General features: G+C 47.0%; 13 protein-coding genes across 13 annotated transcripts; 9 read left to right on the top strand and 4 right to left on the bottom strand.

Moving 5' to 3' along the window:
* Positions 1–127: 127 nt before the first annotated feature.
* VTP21DRAFT_9816 (uncharacterized protein) lies at positions 128–1,639 on the top strand (the record flags this gene model as incomplete). Its single annotated transcript, XM_069400804.1, has 1 exon — positions 128–1,639. One exon carries the CDS (start codon positions 128–130, stop codon positions 1,637–1,639), a length of 1,512 nt encoding a protein of 503 aa, XP_069253542.1.
* A 401-nt stretch (positions 1,640–2,040) lies between these two features.
* On the bottom strand, positions 2,041–2,664 carry VTP21DRAFT_9815 (uncharacterized protein; the record flags this gene model as incomplete). The annotated part of the gene is made up of 1 exon (XM_069400803.1): positions 2,041–2,664. The coding sequence occupies one exon, from the start codon at positions 2,662–2,664 to the stop codon at positions 2,041–2,043; it is 624 nt and encodes a 207-aa protein (XP_069253541.1).
* A 166-nt stretch (positions 2,665–2,830) lies between these two features.
* VTP21DRAFT_9814 (uncharacterized protein) lies at positions 2,831–3,208 on the top strand (the record flags this gene model as incomplete). Its single annotated transcript, XM_069400802.1, has 2 exons — positions 2,831–3,038; positions 3,114–3,208. The coding sequence occupies 2 exons, from the start codon at positions 2,831–2,833 to the stop codon at positions 3,206–3,208; spliced, it is 303 nt and encodes a 100-aa protein (XP_069253540.1).
* Positions 3,209–3,352: 144 nt separating this feature from the next.
* Positions 3,353–3,889, top strand: VTP21DRAFT_9813 (uncharacterized protein; the record flags this gene model as incomplete). Its single annotated transcript, XM_069400801.1, has 2 exons — positions 3,353–3,435; positions 3,502–3,889. 2 exons carry the CDS (start codon positions 3,353–3,355, stop codon positions 3,887–3,889), a joined length of 471 nt encoding a protein of 156 aa, XP_069253539.1.
* A 343-nt stretch (positions 3,890–4,232) lies between these two features.
* On the bottom strand, positions 4,233–5,441 carry VTP21DRAFT_9812 (uncharacterized protein; the record flags this gene model as incomplete). The annotated part of the gene is made up of 4 exons (XM_069400800.1): positions 4,233–4,798; positions 4,868–5,141; positions 5,204–5,283; positions 5,357–5,441. The coding sequence occupies 4 exons, from the start codon at positions 5,439–5,441 to the stop codon at positions 4,233–4,235; spliced, it is 1,005 nt and encodes a 334-aa protein (XP_069253538.1).
* Positions 5,442–5,634: 193 nt separating this feature from the next.
* On the top strand, positions 5,635–6,258 carry VTP21DRAFT_9811 (uncharacterized protein; the record flags this gene model as incomplete). Its single annotated transcript, XM_069400799.1, has 1 exon — positions 5,635–6,258. One exon carries the CDS (start codon positions 5,635–5,637, stop codon positions 6,256–6,258), a length of 624 nt encoding a protein of 207 aa, XP_069253537.1.
* Positions 6,259–7,071: 813 nt separating this feature from the next.
* VTP21DRAFT_9810 (ribosomal protein P1) lies at positions 7,072–7,634 on the top strand (the record flags this gene model as incomplete). The annotated part of the gene is made up of 3 exons (XM_069400798.1): positions 7,072–7,137; positions 7,220–7,343; positions 7,504–7,634. 3 exons carry the CDS (start codon positions 7,072–7,074, stop codon positions 7,632–7,634), a joined length of 321 nt encoding a protein of 106 aa, XP_069253536.1.
* A 472-nt stretch (positions 7,635–8,106) lies between these two features.
* Positions 8,107–11,699, top strand: VTP21DRAFT_9809 (uncharacterized protein; the record flags this gene model as incomplete). The annotated part of the gene is made up of 8 exons (XM_069400796.1): positions 8,107–8,916; positions 8,989–9,126; positions 9,199–9,324; positions 9,412–9,532; positions 9,596–10,204; positions 10,272–10,363; positions 10,443–10,526; positions 10,590–11,699. 8 exons carry the CDS (start codon positions 8,107–8,109, stop codon positions 11,697–11,699), a joined length of 3,090 nt encoding a protein of 1,029 aa, XP_069253535.1.
* A 344-nt stretch (positions 11,700–12,043) lies between these two features.
* VTP21DRAFT_9808 (uncharacterized protein) lies at positions 12,044–12,670 on the bottom strand (the record flags this gene model as incomplete). Its single annotated transcript, XM_069400795.1, has 3 exons — positions 12,044–12,197; positions 12,264–12,517; positions 12,668–12,670. 3 exons carry the CDS (start codon positions 12,668–12,670, stop codon positions 12,044–12,046), a joined length of 411 nt encoding a protein of 136 aa, XP_069253534.1.
* A 454-nt stretch (positions 12,671–13,124) lies between these two features.
* Positions 13,125–13,639, bottom strand: VTP21DRAFT_9807 (uncharacterized protein; the record flags this gene model as incomplete). The annotated part of the gene is made up of 3 exons (XM_069400794.1): positions 13,125–13,396; positions 13,482–13,568; positions 13,627–13,639. 3 exons carry the CDS (start codon positions 13,637–13,639, stop codon positions 13,125–13,127), a joined length of 372 nt encoding a protein of 123 aa, XP_069253533.1.
* Positions 13,640–14,531: 892 nt separating this feature from the next.
* On the top strand, positions 14,532–15,445 carry VTP21DRAFT_9806 (uncharacterized protein; the record flags this gene model as incomplete). The annotated part of the gene is made up of 4 exons (XM_069400793.1): positions 14,532–14,731; positions 14,799–14,942; positions 15,017–15,225; positions 15,306–15,445. 4 exons carry the CDS (start codon positions 14,532–14,534, stop codon positions 15,443–15,445), a joined length of 693 nt encoding a protein of 230 aa, XP_069253532.1.
* Positions 15,446–15,742: 297 nt separating this feature from the next.
* Positions 15,743–16,226, top strand: VTP21DRAFT_9805 (uncharacterized protein; the record flags this gene model as incomplete). Its single annotated transcript, XM_069400792.1, has 3 exons — positions 15,743–15,873; positions 15,951–15,997; positions 16,084–16,226. The coding sequence occupies 3 exons, from the start codon at positions 15,743–15,745 to the stop codon at positions 16,224–16,226; spliced, it is 321 nt and encodes a 106-aa protein (XP_069253531.1).
* Positions 16,227–16,416: 190 nt separating this feature from the next.
* On the top strand, positions 16,417–17,713 carry VTP21DRAFT_9804 (uncharacterized protein; the record flags this gene model as incomplete). Its single annotated transcript, XM_069400791.1, has 5 exons — positions 16,417–16,558; positions 16,626–16,730; positions 16,788–16,871; positions 16,948–17,065; positions 17,170–17,713. The coding sequence occupies 5 exons, from the start codon at positions 16,417–16,419 to the stop codon at positions 17,711–17,713; spliced, it is 993 nt and encodes a 330-aa protein (XP_069253530.1).
* Positions 17,714–18,100: the final 387 nt, after the last annotated feature.

Raw genomic sequence — 18,100 nt, 5'->3', positions numbered from 1 at the left:
CATCTATCCCCTCTCCCCCCTTTCCCCTTCCCCTCCTTATCACCAAACAAAACGCCCGTCGACATTCTGTCGGCCTCGCCCAACCCAATCATAGCAATAGGAAGTTCTCCTCTCGCAGCCATCGATCATGCCCGAGACATCTATAAAGTCGACTGGCGATGAAATGGTGCAGATACCCAATTCTCGACTAGTGGCCTCGTTGTTGAGCACGCGCACCGCCGCTGACTCCACCTCTTCCCCCCCCACCTCTCCCTCCTATTCCTGGCATCGCAATTCCCAGCCGCTACCGCCCTCCCCTACCCATTCCAACTTCTATGGCCCCTTCAATATCACGACATCGGACCTAGCCTCTTCCTCCCGCGAGAATCTTACCTCCAGCTTTCATCCCACGGTCGACGACTCCGCTTCTTCCCTGGACTCGCCATTCTCCCTGGAGGTCTGGCATCGCGCCAAAGACCATAATCTAGTGAAGGGGCTACCGACGTTCGAACAGGTCATTACGCGAAAAACGCGTCCCCCGCTGACGTACGATGATTTTTACCGATTCATGATGCACTACGGCGAGGAGGAGCATTTGAATTTCCTGAGGGACGTGAGTGAGCACGCGAAGCTCTGGCGAGGCTACGAGGCACGGTCGCGTCGCAACCGCCGGATGCAGATGCGCCTGGAACAGCAGATGCGGGAGCAGGAGAGAAGAGGCTCTGGCGCTGCAGGGTCTCCCCCGCTGTCGCTGGCCGCCTCTCGAAATCTGCCGAGCCGAGGGTCGCAGCATCCGTCCGAGCACAGCTCGCGCCTGGGAGACCTCTCCCTGTCGATCGTGAGTGAAGACGCGTCGGAGGGCGACGATGGGCAGTTCCACGAGGTGTCCCTGGAGCTGTTCGATGATCCAATCCGCCCCCCCTCCACCTACGACTGGCACCTTGCGGCCACCGAAGAACTCACCTCGCCGCTCGACCCCAACGACCCAATCGACATCCCAAACTCCCGCAAGTTTCCGCAGCTCTCCCCCCCTCCCACCCAGGGCGTCTCGCTGGAAGATGTTCGCGTCAGTGCCCTCCGCATCTATCACCGCTATTTTGCCCCGCGGTTCTTCGACGATCGGTTCCGTATCCCGGAGGAGCACCGGGCGGCTGTGCAAGAGCTCATCGAGATCCACCGGAGAGTGGAGCCCGCCGTGTTCGAGGCCACCCGAGAGTATGTCCACGATTTGCTGGCGGCCCACTATTACCCTCGCTTTCTTGACGTGGTGTGCACGGCCAACATCACCCCAGCCCATGCCAAGTTTGCATTCGCCTGCGGATGCTTCCTGCTGACTCTGGGCTTCGCCGTGGCCATTGCCTTCATCTTGCTCAACCACTGGAGTCGTCCCGCGCGCCTGTGGAGCATCCTCCCGTCGTTTGGGGGATGGCTGTGCTTGGTCACCGGCATGACCCAATTCCAGCCGGTATTGACCCTGCTCAAACGCTATGAGGTCAAGGTGTTACGGGTGCGGGGCTTGGGCGAGCCCAGCGTGTGGAGGCAGCACAAGCGGCTCGCGTGGAAGTACTTCGGGCTCGTCCTTGGGATGACCCTTCTCTTCTCACTGGTGTTCTACGCCATCCCCGGATACCGGTTAGCTTCTGCTCGACAAACTGTTTGAAAATAACCCCCTCCCCCCCCCTAGAATTTCCCCTCCCCCTTTCGGGGATCGTGTAATTATTGTTCAAATTTTATTCATCTTTATTCCTTTTTTTTATATTTAACATTCCATAATTCGCAATTGCACTCACTAATAAGTAATACTTAATAAAACAATACAGAGCAACATTAGTGTAGCTTAAGAAAGGAGGGAGGGGGGCAGAGCGAAAGAGCTGACGAAATAAGGGGGAGCCTATAATTACATACATCCATCATGGCATGAACAGAGGAGATAGCTTAAATATTGAATAAATTATAAAGCGATAGATCGGTATAGACGAAGAATATTAACAAGGAGGAGGAGACAGGCATAGATAAAATAGAAACGGAAATGGAAAAGGAAAAAGAACTAAGAGGTAGAGATTATCTGGTCACTCCATACCACCACACCAGCCCAACTATCAACCCAACCACTATCAGCCCGACGATGCTCATCATTTGATTTCTCTTTCTCCATCGGGCCGACTCCCTGCTTTTCCCCCTGAGGAAGGCGCCCACCCACCAGAGGGGAGGAAGCAGGAAGCCGAATAAAAAGAGCCATGCGCCAGCACATTTTGAGATATCGGAATCGAGGCCAGCCTCCTTTTCCGAGAAGTCTGAGGGGCAAGGTGGGGGAGGGGGGAGCGTGCTGCGCCGTTTTTCCCAGGCATCACGTGTGCGCTCCAAATCCCTGACGTCCAGTGCCAATACTCTCGAGGGGACAATGACGCTACTTGCCCGGAAACGTTCGTCAATGTACCGTGCGAACAGCCGGCTGTGCACGCGAATGGAGTCGGTGTCCGAGTCGGACGGAATCGCTTTTTCCCTTGCAGATTTCGCTGTCGGCATGGGTCGTGAAATAGGAAATTGATTCGGGGACCATGTCATGGGGCGATGTGAATGCGAATGCACAAAATGCTGGGTGAGTTGATGGTGCAAGTGTGGAGATTGCGATAGATGAGCCGAGGCCCGTGACGTGGGATGGGCGGATGCCGGATCCGCTGCCATCGTTTTATATTCTTGCTATGTCCCGTTAAATATAGGTGGGATTGGGATGCAAACTACGGAATTGAATGCAAGTAATATCGGACAAAAAAAAGGGGATTGAAGGGGGGAGGCAGATATTTCCGGGCCACAAAAGTTTCAGAGATGCGGCTTAGACCGTTGGATTGGAATGGGACTTCTATGGTGTAATGAAAAACCTCCGTTGCAGGCCTGTACAGGTTCCATCAATTCAATGCCAGAGGCCAACACCAGTGCAGGAACGCTGCTAAAAGCACAGGTGTCGGATCGTTCAGTTAGAGGAGTAACCACCGCTCATCTATCCATATCAGTCCCCATGCTGATTTGGTTGCCAGTCGGGCTCTTCATATGCTGGTTTGGTGAAAAGTCTCTCTATCCAACGTGATGTTAGAAACCCTCCAACCACACTGAGATACTCCTCGATCTCTGAATAGCACCCGGCTGTGTAGTGAACTGCCTTTGCTCGCTGTGGTATCAGCCACATCCCTCTCAGCATAACTTTACTATGAGAGCTACACTGAAACCATAAATGTAAATAAACCTCGTCTGCTCTAATGGGGACAAGGAAGCAAATCCTAAACTCGCAAAAATTCCAGTCACATTCTAAGCCGCCCAAATAGCCAAAGGAAAATCCCTTGGAAAGCATTGTATTGCTATCAAAATCGAGTCCATCATGGAGGAGGAGGCACGAAAGCGCAAGGAGAGACTGGAGGGACTACGCAAGCGTCATCAAGGAGAAGCCAATGGAGACAATACGTAAGTTTTTGCCTATTTTCGACCCAATCTATCCATTCTTTCTCAACATTCCACTATTGGATCTAGAGCGGTTCTTCGCTTTCGCAACTACAATCCCGTCAATTCCGATCTGCAGCCCCATGTCCAGCCAACCAATGCTTCGATCGACATCGATACGACAGTAGAGAAGGAGGTTGCCCACATTCCTGCCGAGACTCTTCAGAAGGAGGAGGAAAACCGTGCTGCCGACGTCGATATCTTCAATCTTGCTCCACGCAAGCCTAACTGGGATCTAAAACGCGATGTAGACAAAAAACTAAAACGTCTGGAAAAGAAAACACAGAACAGCATTGCGGAACTGATCAGGAGACGTCTCCAGCAAGAGACGGGAGAGCAGACCAACTTGGCCGACGCTGTCGAAGCACAACAGAAGGCAGCGAAAACCAGCGAGGGAGAAGAGGATGACTCTGAGTAGTTTGCTTTTACTTGTGTATACCAGCTTTCATTTCGTTTTCGTTTTTTTTCCTTTTTTTTTTTTTGCTTCCCATTCGGATAAGTTTTTATACGCATCACCGTGTTTTAATAGAAAACAAATTTATTTTTAGTTGAAGAAAAAAAATAGCCCAACCTCGTTAAAGTGGAAAATGTAAGACATTAACAAATTAACAACACGAAACGGTATAAACAATGATGGAAATAGAAGAAAAAAAAAATGGTGAGTACCCTTAGCAAGGGCAGTGTATAGGATAGTGTATGCGGGACATGCGTGGTATGAGGTCATATATACAAAATAAAATGGAAAATGGCGAGGAAATAATTTATGTGTTCCTTATGGAGGGAATAGGGCTGACACGCTCTATCTCAATCATTGGTATTTGGCTGATTCTCGTTCTTGATGCCTCGTCCCCGTGCAGCACGGTCCGATTACTCGACACCCCTTGGATCCTGGTCCCTGCCAAAGCCTCCATTTCACGGAGTATGAGCTCCTCGTCTAGTCGGTGACGTTCCTCGCTCGGCCTCTTCTCCAAATGACCCTTCTTCCCTTGTTGGATAGCCTTCTCCTCATTCTCGGCGGAGTATGGCATATCCGGGGGGTGGGGAAAGTTATAGGGGTCGAGGGGAACCACAGCAGAGGTTGAAGAAAACCTTCGCCTCTTTTTACTCCTATTGCGCCAAAGGAGGAGCGCTGCGGCAATGACTAAGAGCACGCAGGCGCCGCCCGCAGCAATGACGCCTATTGCCCATGGTTGAAGGGCTCCGTGCGTGTTTTCTGCTACCGGTGCATTAGGGGCGGAGAACTCAATGGTAGTTGGCTCGGTAACCAGGGTGGTGATGGAAGCTACCGACTCGATGACGATGGATGTTTGAACGGACCGAGCGGGTTCTACGATTTACAGAGATCCATGGTTGGCTTCACAAAGATAGACACGGAGCAACCCATAGGGATACTTACGCTCAATGAAGAATTTTGGGCTCACGGGCAAGGTTGATTGAGGGTCTCCAGCGCGCACCACTTGCCAGACATAGGTCATATTCCTTGCAAGGGGGCCGGGCGGCTTCTGGGGTGGGAACCACGACTCTGTCACTTCCACCTCCAGCGATCCTTCATTCTCCACATCGCGCCAGCTTGCCGTCACGACCTTGACTTCATTTTCAATGAAGATAAGATAGATGTCCACCTGGGTTGCAGGTGCCAACTCCGGATTACGCTCATTCCAGACAAATGTCTGTATAGAATATTGCAGAGGTTCACCAGAGCGTCATCGCAAAAGAAAATGCAACGGCTTACCTGAGTTGTATTTAGTGTCCAGTGGGAATCGGGCCCGGGCGAGCAATAGATTTGGGTAGATAAATCGGTGCATCCACTCGCTAAAGGCATGGATTAGATTTTAGCAAATGGGGACAGGGGAGCGGTTCAAACTGCTAGAGGGCATTCTCTTACCTTGTCTCCTCTGTAGCCGAGGGGGAAGTGCGAGGGTAGTGCGGCAGAGCAGGAGGAGGACTCCGATGCAGAGGAGGAATAGCATGATTTGGCGATGAGCCAGAGCTGGCAAATTGGCGAAGGGAGGAGGGCGGGAATGACAGTGCCAAAAGAAAATGAGAATAAACAGGGTATGACAGAGAGGGAAGGGACTCGGTGTACACAAATTCGAAAAATTGATCGCAGTCTCGATCTCTCGGAGTCACAAAAAAATCCTCGCGAAAAGTTGGACAGGAGAAATGGGTGCGAGTTTATTGCCCTCCCCAAGCGGAAATTCAAGGGGATCTCCATCCACGATCAAGCTCCCGGAGCTGGCGCCGCTCTGGCAAAGCCAGCTGCTCTCCTCCGCCATCGCCAATCCTGGTCGGCCGGCTCGTACTTTGAGGAGAAGGCAAGGCGAGGAGTGTCGCGGGCCAACTAGGCCTGTGCCATTCCCACCTTGCAACCAGCCGAAACACGCCACAGGACTTGAGATTCAGGGCGGAATGGGCTGGCTAACTCTCTTTCATGCACAACGCCGTGATAGTGTGCGCCCGAGACTGGACATGCTCGCAATACACCAAGCTGCAGCCACTAGCACCGCTCGACTGGGGCTCACGAAACACTCTTCCTGCGATATTGATCATGCAGCAGTGGCACCATCGCTCCGAACGGTGGCGCTTGGGCCGAGGCCATTCTTCAATGGGCGGCCTGCCTTTTTATTGCATTGCGAGTGCACTCCTCCTCGAGCCACTGGGATCCCTCGGAAATTCCGCAAGAGGCAATATTGCGGAGAATACGAGGACTCCCCTTCCATATCCTTGAATCAAAAACTTTCATACAAAGTAGAAGCCTTAAAATGCCATATGTCATTGCATATGTAGCAGCCTTGTAGAAGCGAAGTAGTCCTCTCTCTCGAAGTAGCTGTTGGACTCACACACATATCTCTATGTTATTTATTGGATAAGCCACCGATTAGCAGATCTACTCGGCTTGGAACTATTTGTTCTAGCGCCTTTTTAGACCAACCAAGATATGTCAGCCCGATCGCTCTAACTGTTTAACCAAGCAGGTCCTTTACAAACAATTCAGGCATCGAACCTGGGGCGATTTTAACACAAGTGATCCAAGTTTGCTTGTTGTTATTTAAGCTTTCTCAAAGTAGCGGGGGAAGAGGAGGAAATTGGCTGGACACCAAAATTTTATGGAGCTTCCTACCCCCTCCATCGGGCGTGAAATGTCACCCGATAACGCCTTAAGCATAATTAGGCAATTCCGAGTGAAAAATGGGAATTCGATGCGCGTATTCTATTTCCCCTCTCCTACAGAGCCCAGGTGGCAGTTTTCCTTTAAGTCAATACGGGTCGTTTGCAACTTGCCCGGAAGATTTATTTGTTCCAACGAAGAGCTGAGCACAGGCAAAGTTAAAAAAGTGATAAAAATGCTCCTCAAGTAATTGAATTGGAGCGCCCCAATTTTCTCTATGTTGGCGACGATTTGCTCTTCTCCTCCTCCGCCGTAATATGAAGCCCAGCATTGTCTCTATTTGCAACCTCGGATTTCGATAGAGTGACTGCGCCTTCTAGGTTAGATTAGGTTACTAATTTGGCTTAGATCCTCTAAAGACCAGCAATCCTCGCGTCCTGATAAGTTCCTCCTCTTTTTGACATCCATCCATCCGCTAGTGATCAAGAACCATGTCTGCTGAACTCGCCGTTGTGTACGCCACGCTCATCCTTGCCGATGAAGGCATCGAAGTCTCGGTATGTAAACTCTGTTCGCGTCGATGCTCCTGGTGCTCTTGGGTGGCTAAATGGAGACGTGATTCTACTCCTATTTGTATAGGCCGACAAGATCTTGGCCTTGACCAAGGCTGCCAACATCGAGGTTGAGCCCGTGTGGGCCTCCGTGTTTGCCAAGGCTCTTGAGGGCAAGAACGTGAAGGAGATGCTCCAGAAGGTTGGCTCTGGTAAGTAAATGACTTGATGGTGTCGAGGATGTTGCTCATCGCTTTATATGTTTCGATGTCTATTCCATAATGCACAATGGAATTGGCATAGAGACCTATCTTTTTCTCTTTTTATTTATCGTGGCCAATTGGCTTAATCCTTTTTTTATATTTATAATAGCTGCCCCATCTGCCGCTCCTGCTGGTGGTGCTGCTGCTGGCGGTGCTGCTCCTGCTGCCGAAGAGAAGAAGGAGGAGAAGGAGGAGGAGGAAGAAGAGGATGACGATATGGGCTTCGGCTTGTTCGACTAAATATCTCTCCCCCTTTATCATATTTCCTTGTAATAAAGAAAATATTATTTTCCTTACGCCTTATACTGCTGCTGATTCTCTCTATTCGTCGAGTTGAACTCCACAAATTGCTTCTTGATGGGCTGCCCTGTTATTCTGACCCTGTTCTACCGCAGCAGTAGAGCCAATTTTACGTCGAAGAGGCTCAGGTGGACTTTCAAAAAGTACATTCGAATACTAGCTGATCTTGTGCTCTCCATAGAAAGAAAAGATCCTGTCTTGTCCCAGATTGGAGGATTTCTGGAGCTTTGTTATATATGGAATTCTTGGCTCAAGAGAAACTTCCACTCATAAGCCTAGTTTTTCTACTTAGCTTTTCGTTAATATTTGGCCCCCTCCCCTCAAAGCCTCTCAGACAGTGGTTGCCTTTAGCCCATCGCATGTCACGTTCTAGATCATTGCCCTGAATTCATCGGATCTGTTATACTAGAAAATGGAAGCCGAGCGCACTCCTACTGACGCGCACAACCAAGTGAAATCAGGGGATAAATCGGACTCGCCTACGGAAAGAAATCGGCGCTTTAGTTTATTCGGGCGCTCTCCTAAAGCTGTGAACAAAGAGCAAGCTGCGGACGCTATCTCTAGACCTGACGAGACAACTTACACTTCACCCAATATCACGCGAAGTGAGGCGAGTCTTGATATTGCTTCAGGCTCTCGACAACAGCCAGCTACTATATCTCCCAGCATTCCCCCCTCCACGGCTGTTGCCTCCCCCTCTACCGCCAAAGCGGTTCCTGGCGATTCATCGCAGCAATCTGTCCCAGCTCCCCATTCAGTGCAGGAACAGGTCACATCAAAACTCTCTAGCTTTCTAACTGGTCCCAAACTCATATTCCTGGTTGGTGTCAGCGGATACACGCTAGGCAGCTTAGGTCTGCCTCATGCTTTGGCAATGCTTGCCATATTTGCCTTGGCTTGGGCATGGAGGAACTACCTTGAGAAACACTATATTGCGCATCACCTCGACATTGAGAAACATACGGCCCTTGCAGTAATATCCGAGCAAAAAACCGAGACGGTCGAGTGGGTGAATAGCATTATGGCCAAGCTATGGAGGATACTGGACCGGGAGCTTTTTGTCGCGGTGACCGATTTGCTTGAGGAGGCAATGCAAAGATTTATGCCGCCCATATTTGTTGAGCGAGTCAAGGTCACTGAATTCGACTTGGGGGTCATCTCGCCGCGACTCACTAGCATCAAAATACTGGCGCCAGAGGAAGGGGAGAACGATGATTTTGTGGTATTTAACTTGTTTATGCCGGCGATAGTGCATGCTCCCCGATAACGCTAGCTATGTTTGTTTTTGGTTTAGAGAGGCGAGGCAACCTTCAGCTTCTACGTGAAGAAAGACGGCATCCATCTCGAGCCACCGTACATAATGATCGATCTTATCACCTCCCTGAAAAAGGTGATTCCGGTTAAAGCAGAGCTAGTTCACTGTGTGGGAAAAGTAATTTTGTTATGTTTCTATTGGCTTCGCCTGTTCCCTCTCCTCCTAATCCTATTTTTATGTGCGACCCAGGCTCGCTTTAAGATTGAGACCAAATCAAACCCCCCATTTCTTGGGAAGGCAGAAATTGCACTATTGGGACTCCCGCAATTGGAAATGGCCATTCGGCCGCTTACAGACACTATGAATTTGATGCAGGTAAGAAGTCCATGGGCGTCTTACCGAGACTTGTCATACATTGCTTTTATTCACTCTACACGATTTTTTTAATGCTTGGGCCATTAGCTTCCACTGATTAAGCAATTCATTGCCAGCTGTGTCAATGCAGTGCTACTGGACTTAACAGACCCCAAATCCATTATCTTGGATGTGGAGAGTTTCATGACGGGAGATGAGGTTGTGCACGGTAAGAGCCAGGGATTCGATTTCTCCTACGTCCATATCTCCTAATAGCCTTGGTTGTATTTAGAAACTCGATCCATCGGGATCATCAGGCTCGAGGCCTTCGAGGCCCTCAACCTCCCCAAAGCCGATATACTGTCCGATAACGACCCCTACATCGAGCTGAAGCTCTCCGAATCAAGTAAACAGCGTGCGGCTTACACGCGGGTGCTGCTTAACTCGAGCCATCCAGTGTGGAACGAGGTCCTCTACTTGCCCATAACCGGAAGTGATGTCACCAACGGGAAGTCGCTCGAAATCAACTTGTGGGATTCGGATCGAGGCTCCTCCGACGATCTCCTGGGGAAGGTTCTATGGCCGATCAAGAAAATCGTCATGGAAGAGAATGGTGAGATGGTGAAGGAGGAGAGATTATTGCATGATGGGTGGAGTGAGATACTGCAAGTTTACGGAAAAGGGAAGGGGGATGGTAATGCACCGCGCGGACAAGTGCGATACCGACTATCCTACCACCCAAAGATCGTGGCTCCACCGGCCAAGAAGTTGGTGCCTGCGGACGATGGTATTAGCCGGGGTATTCTTGCAGCGGTGAAGGAACAAGAGAGGGAATTGGAAAGAGATGAGGCTCGAGCTGTTCTGGTCGAGAGGGAGAGACCAGAGAAATGTAAACAAATAGGTAAGTGTAGCTATTCTATCTGAATGAAAATGTAAGGTGACGACAGCATATGCTCTCTTCGTGTTAGCTGGTATTATGCTAGTTCAGTTGCACCAAGCTGCTGATCTCGAGATTATGAGTTCATGTTATAATGACCGTTCGCATCCATATGACCCTGAGGTAGATAATCCCTTTTGCTTACTGCTAGGGTTCTGCGTATTAACGACGAATCTGTGCCCTCCCCCCTCTCATTTTATAGTCGGTCCCAAATCCCTATGCTGACATCTATGTCAATGACCGACAAGTTGCCCGCACACGCATCAAGATGCATAATCCCGCTCCGGTAACTTTATGATGACCATTCCCCTCAAGCAAGTCCATCCTAAACTCTATTTTTAATCCACAGTACTGGAACTTGATTACGGAGAATTTCATTCCAGATCTTCACCATGGCTCGGTCCGGGTCATCCTCCGGGACCAAAAGACGTTTGAACATGATCCACTACTTGGATTAGTGCTCGTGCGTGCACATGATTTCTTTTGTGGAAGGGAACAAGAGGGTATCTACGAGGTTACCCGGTGGTTTATGTTAACACGAGGAGTCGCCTATGGTCATATACGGTTGAGCCTTATTTTTAGGCCAATCAAGATTTCAATACCCCGTCAACTGAAAGGCTATGATGTTGGAACGCTTGTGGTGAGCGACGTGATGGCGGAGGGGATAGTTTCTCCATTATTGGAGCGTTTGGAGCGCACCCAATTGCACCTGTCCCTCAACATGGTCCCGGTGTCTGCCACTCATGCTGAAGGTTACGGGCAGCTGATTCCGGATGAGATAGAGGATCGGGTCAAAACAGGAAGCTTTGGACTCGGGATTACCGAAGGTCGATTGGTGTGGGAGGAGCGGCGGTTTGAGCTGCCCGTCCTGCGACGCTACCAAACGGCTCTAGTGGTGCGTCTCGTGCAAAAATCGAGCATGAAGCTGAAAACCACGAGCGCCTTGGGTAAATATTGGCTGAAGCATTTGCCAAGCGACGGAGTCGAACACGAGGTTGTAATAGGCTTGAATAGTGTGGCTGGCGACGAGGATATCGACTCCCAAGTGAATGCCAAGGATGAGTTGGCGGATCAAAGCGGGCCGCTTGGCAAAGTGAGATTGAAGCTGTGTTTTATCCCGGGATTATCCTTGAGCCATAGCGACCTACGGGGCTACCGGCTGGATGCCACCGCCCTCGAGTCAGAGCAGGAGTCAACCGGAGACAAGCAAAAGAAACGGGCTTCAGTCGCATCCAGCGTGTATAGTGAATGGAGCTCCGCGTCTTTAGCGGAAGGTGACGACGACGACACCTCGTCGGGTGTGAATACGGGTACCTCGAATGAGGCGAGAAATCGGGTGCATAGGAATAAGTTGGCACGGAAGCTGCAGTGGAGTAAGGATAAGATCAAGTCGAAGGTGGGGGACTTGATGCGAGAGCATGGGCAACAGTTGAAGCAGCCTCGACTGAAGAAGCTTTGATCCGCACAGTTCACATGGCCGCGTCTGTTTCTTATACACTGTTTAATCTCCTTTTTTCCATTTCATGTGTATATTCTTAGTCAATAATATTCCTGTATTTCCATTGTTTCTAGAGATACATCGGTGTGTTCTATCTCTTCCCCAGATATGTCAATTTAATACTAGAGCGATGCTACTACTCTGAAACTTTATGTTGTCTATTCAATTGACCACACTTATCAAAAAACATATCTCTTCGCCAAAATAACAAAAGGGAAAAAAAAAGCGACATGCAGTACCAACATAACAAAGAAGGGAAGAAAAACACTGCAGTTTGAAAATATCTTTTGGATAAGAGCAATTAATTAACGCAGCACTTTATCCAGCACGGCCTCGTGAGACACCTCATCGAACGAGGTGCCCTGAATTTCCGCCCCGATGCCAACGAGTTGCTTTCGCAGCGCATCCTTACTAGACGCGTAAAGCATCTTGTCCCTGATTTTGGAACTATCAGGAGACCTATTAAAACGGTGTTAGGGACCAATTCAAAAATCACATTTCATCATTATAGAATAAGGGGTTTACCAGGTATAGAAGCAGATCTTGTTACGCGCACCCTCGCCGGGTTTTTCAAAGTCGAAATCGTACACGGCATAGCGGCATTCGGAGGGGGGCAGGCTTTCGACAAAATCATCGTAGGAGGCTTGCTCTACTGATGTCTCCACGATGATCTCCGTCTTGGTATCATTTAACTTGAACACAATGTATTTGAATTTTTTTCGCAACTTAAGAGCCTGAAAAGTTTCAAGACATTCAGAATTAACCGCGACGCCGCTCGACTAATAAGTAGAGAGTGAGTTGGATGAGATTGGAGTGAGCAACTTAGAGATCCATCTTCCCATTAATAGGGGGAGGAGAGAACATCCTCAAAATGATCGGCCACTCTCAGATGTAGCCAGTGTTAGAGAAAATAGAAAAAAATTACTTACCATTATTAAAGAGACTTATTCCTTATGAGAAACGTGTAAAAAAAAAATAAATGGTTGATGAAGAGATCGAAGACGAGGTCAGAGGAGCGGTCTGGATTTCATCACGCCTTGTGAGGTGCTGATTGGCTGATCTTTTTTAGCTCCACAACCAAATATCCCAAATTACCAAGGATTTTTTCTTGCCAAAAGGACAAGCCTTATTACGAAAGTGGAAGAAAAAAAGAAAAGAACAAAAAAAAAACAAAGATAAATGAAGAAAAACAACAAAATCCAAGAAATTATTTGTAGTATGAATAAATATAGAAAGACTATGCCAAGCTCAAAGACGTTCGAGAAGAAATTTCGATTTGGTCTTGGGTAACAGGGGGACAGAGGTAAAGCAGGTATCAGTGAGGAACAGGAGGTGGTCACCGGGCTACGGCCATGGTCACCGATCTAGGACATCCAAGTACACGTTTCATTCCCATACTGTGCGTCTCTCTTTTCGCCTTTTCCTGCGCTCTTCTGCTCTTTCAATTTTTTCGTCCTCCTTATCCATGTTCTGTAGTGCCCGCTCAATCTGCTTCTCTTTACGTTTCTTCGCCCTTGTCTTTAATGGCTTTGACTTGATCTTTTTAAGAAGATCGATGGTAGGATCACTTTCCTTTTGATTCTGTTTGCGCAATCGAAGGAGCTCAAGCTCCTGGTTAACTCGAGATTTCCCGTCGAGATGATCGCCATCCACATCCCCTAGGCCAAAATTAAGCATATATACATGAATATCCAAACTAGATAATATGAGGGGGATTTAGTGTGTGTTTTATAGATTGTTTACCCATCAGTGGCGGTATTACCGATGTACCGTCATTAACAGCATGCATAGAGACGTTATCATTGGTGAGTGTTGCATTCGATGTATCCTCTAATCAATGCTTTTAATTAGGAAGAATGGCACCAAAATATTGAATAAATTCGCGTACTTCTCTTGCCCATTATTAGTATACCTGAAGAGATTATGATAACGATAATTAAAAGAATAGCCTACAACTGTTTATACTCTAAATTTAAATCGGAAGTCACACTAGCTTATTTCAATTCAATAAATCATTTTAAGGTACATCTTATACTGACTGAAAGATCAAATATACTGCAGTCATCAGAGATGTAATCAAGTTGTCACTTACCGGTAAAAAACCAGGACCCTAAGTTCAAGCAATTTATTGTTTGATACCTATATTGATTCAATAGAAATACTGGGTTATTTTTAACCAAAAAACGTATTTTATACAATACAAGAAAAAATGAGCTGAGCCTAGACAGTGGATGCTTTTACAAGTTCATATTTCGACAGAATTCTTTGAATAGTTTGCGCAATACTGCTTGATAATGAGGGGGAATAAGGATGACTCGGCCTTTTCTAGAAATACATATGTTAATCTCGGGGCTGGCTTGTCTAATTACTTATGTGACAGGATATACGACACATTTCAAAAGAATTAGGGTGAAATATTCCTAGCAATATTTTGGATAAGAGATGTAGAGCCTATTCAAATGCGCTTCGTGTCCCGTCCAAATAAATCATTGATAAAAATCTTTTCATGATAAGACAGTGATTGTAGTCTATTCTCTAGATTCTGGTAAAAACCCCAAAAGGTTGGCTAGTATATAAATATCTCCAACTTCAACTATGATATCTGTAATTAAATATTTTAATCAATGGATGCCCCCATAAAAATCGGTCGACAGTAGGCCCGTTTTGGATATTTCAATATTATAATAGCTATATATAGCCGTGCCTAACTTTCAATTCATGGCGCAGCGCTCTTCGTATTATAATTAGATATATTATTGATATCTAATCACTCATTAGTATAAATCAGTGAAAATGGCAACCGAATGGGAGGACATTCTCATCCAGAAAGGTATTCTGAAACGCTCCGGTCCAACCGATGAGGAGCTACGTGAACAAGAGGATGAGATGATCTTGGAAGCAAAGGCGAAAGAATCTTCACTTGAAGATCGAACATTAGAAGAACTAGATGAGCTCGAGGATGAGGAGGATGAGCGGATATTGCACTCATACAGGTGTATTAAGCTTTCATACTTAGGAGGGTTTATTAATTTAATACTAATTTGGCCATTTTGATATTAGGATGAAGCGCATAGCAGAGATGCAAGAGGCGGCGCTGAGAAATAAGTATGGAGAAGTAGTCCAAATATCCAAACCCGACTATACTAATGAGGTCACGGAGACGAGCAAAAATGCCTGGGTAGTCGTGCACCTTTTCAAGGATTAGTGAGTGTCCCACCCAACTCTAACAATGTATTTTGGCATTTTCGGAATTTCTCACATATCTCACATTTCGATAGCATTCCTGCCTGTAAACTTATGAATCAACACCTCGCAACCCTTGCCCAGAGACATAAGGATGTTAAGTTTGTCAAGATTGTGAGCGACCAGTGTATACCCAATTATCCTGATGCCAACGTGCCGACACTTTTAATTTACGGAGAGGGCGACCTTCGCCAGCAGTTAGTAGGGGCAATAGCATTTGGGGGGATGAAAATGACAGTCGAGAGTAAGACTTTTTTTTCTTTGTATAATAACTACAAATAATCTGAACCACTTATATATAACCATTCCTTTTCTATTACGTAGGTTTAGAAAACCAGCTCAGAGCCTCAGGAGCAATTTCAGAAGGAAAAGAAGAGAAAACAGAAAAGAGTGAGCAAAAAATCATATACAGCAACGCTACCTCGGCACTGAGTGACGAGGATGAGGAGTCTGATTACGATTAAGCACTGTATTTATCATTTTATCTATATTCTCAAACGAGCCAAAATCTCTGTTAATACAGCTCTTACCGGTCAAAGCTTTTATAAAATCATTGATCCTCTAGTATGGCAATATACCGTATTAGTGGTTAATTGTCACCGAATTTCGGCCCCTATTGTCTAATGCAGTAAATCAACATCCGAGGATAAAATGCGCCACATATAAAATCCAATATTAGACTTTCAAGCTTTGAGCCATTAATAAGCATTGGTGAAGAGAACATTGTTAGCTTTGTTAAAAAACGGGAAATAGTAGAGAACATGTCACACCATCCTTCCTACACCATGGCTGGTCTGTGTGCCGTTGGAGGAATTGTCGGTTATGCTCGTACGAAATCGGTCCCTTCGCTCGTCGCAGGTGTGGGAGTTGGATTAATTTACGGAGTTGCAGGGTAATTAGGAAAACCACTCTGGCATTTAATGTGTGGACATGCATTCTGATTCTGGAGTTTCTTACTCAATGTGATAGTTATATTATTCAACAAAATCGCGATTATGGGCATGAAACGGCAATTGGTAATCATCCTAATTAAACATTCGGTGGCATTTCTTTTTTTTTGGCTGTATAGATTTACTCTTTTTTACTTAAACTTCTACTGTAGCTGCCTCTGCTATTCTTGCTGGCTCATCCATTCCCCGTGCCATTAAAACACGCAAGCCAGTTCCAATAATGCTTGGTACTGCAAGTCTGCTTGCAGGCGCGTACTACACTAAGAAAGTGATAGAGTATCGCCAAGGGGTTTAGGGTTTTTTGTCTCGCACCGGTGTATCACCAAGTAATCCTTTATAGTGTATTCTCCCCATAGCATATTTTGTGATATAATCAATATGAAATATGTTATCTCGAAATAAAGGATTGAGTGGCTTATCGTTTCAAATTCCGAAGCAATGATATAACCTGAGCATCTCCATTTCTAATCACTTGATAACCAGAAATGGAGGAAGGCAAGCGGGTGTTAAGCATTCAATCCCATGTTGTATCGGGCTATTGTGGCAACAAGGCCGCAACCTTTCCTCTACAACTTCTAGGTTTCGATGTGGATACCGTGAATACAGTCGAATTTTCCAACCACACAGGTAGACTGTTAACATTGAAGAAATGACCAGGAATAGACAGACTTGAACTTGGCTGCTATGGCAATAGGATACCCGACACTTGGGGGTCATCGTCTGGCTGAGGACCAGTACAATGAGTTATTTGCTGGGCTTGAGCGAAATGGACTGCTAGATTATACTTACCTGCTGACTGGTATTTTCTCCTTATTTCCAAGTCTTCGGTGTCATTATGTCACAATTGAATGATTAGGTTATATCGGCACTGCGGAAGGGTTGCGTGCTATTATCGAATTTGTAAAGAAGATGCGAGCGAGTAGTCCCAATATGCTGTTCTGTGAGTATTTCTGATTATGTGATTTTGTGAATTAACGTGAGTAGCAGAGCCGCTAATTTTTGATGGCTCATGATAGTGTGTGATCCTGTGATGGGAGATGAGGGTCGCTTTTATGTGAGTGAAGAGGTAGTTCCTATTTACCGGGACCTGTTGAAGTATTCTGATATCACAACTCCAAACCAATTTGAAGCCGAGTGAGTAATCTAATCTATACTTCCGCATTTTCTCAACCTATACCACAACCTTATAAACACGATTCCTAATGGGCTTCTTTTCTCCTCTTTTTACATGCTCCCAGGCTCCTCACTGGCGTGAAGATAACCGACTTAGCTAGTGCACGGGAAGCAATTGATAAATTGCATGATATTGGTATTAAATATGTCGTCATCTCCTCCATGCCATTCCCACCTGATGAACCGCATATCCCGCATCCCCCCCTTCCCGGAAATGCAAACCGCGTTCTTTATTGCGTGGGCAGCGAACTTATCCAAGAATCGCCCCGCATAACTAAGCAATTTGTTGTGCCGTTCCCTGCATATGGTGGCTATTTTGTTGGCACAGGTGATGTATTTTCTGCACTCCTCATCGCGCGGCTTGAGGAGGCATTAGCGCATGGAGTTGCAGAAGGGCTGTCCGTTGCATGCGAGAAGGTGATTGGATCTTTGGGAGGGATTGTGCAGCGGACGCTCGAGTACCAGAAGCAATGGCTAGATAAATTGGAGAGCGACGAGAGTGATTTAGCCAAGGCACAGAGGGTGCGTCGGTGCGAGTTGCGGATAATTCAGAGCAGAGCCGACATCGAGCATCCAAGCTGCACCTTTCCGGCCGCGACGCTGGGCTGACCCCGAATGCTAAAATAAACTTTCTAACTTATATACATATACACCCCTACTTATAGAGTAGACTGATTAAGTTATTTTCTGTTCAAATAAAGCTATGTTATGATGTTGCAATGACACGGGAGGGGGTCCGCGGCTCTCCGAATTCTGCGGCGGCTCCAGGTGGAACCTTAAACAACAGGGGCCATGTGGTCGAACCTGCACGCCGAGTTGCCGCCCGATACTAAATCCTCAATATACAGTGTTCACGCCTTGGCTGCCGTTCTCAGATCAAGAAGTTTAAAATTGCTTTCAGACCACGAGGCAAATTCGCTGCATTTTGACACGTCACAGTGTTTTTTGTTAGAGGGGGGGTGCATATATGGGAACCATGACTCAATAAAAGTGGGA

This window comes from Calcarisporiella thermophila (assembly GCF_041956535.1).
Source record: "Calcarisporiella thermophila strain CBS 279.70 unplaced genomic scaffold VTP21scaffold_6, whole genome shotgun sequence".
NCBI lineage: Eukaryota > Fungi > Calcarisporiellomycota > Calcarisporiellomycetes > Calcarisporiellales > Calcarisporiellaceae > Calcarisporiella > Calcarisporiella thermophila.
This window is presented reverse-complemented; position numbering and strand designations above follow the sequence as displayed.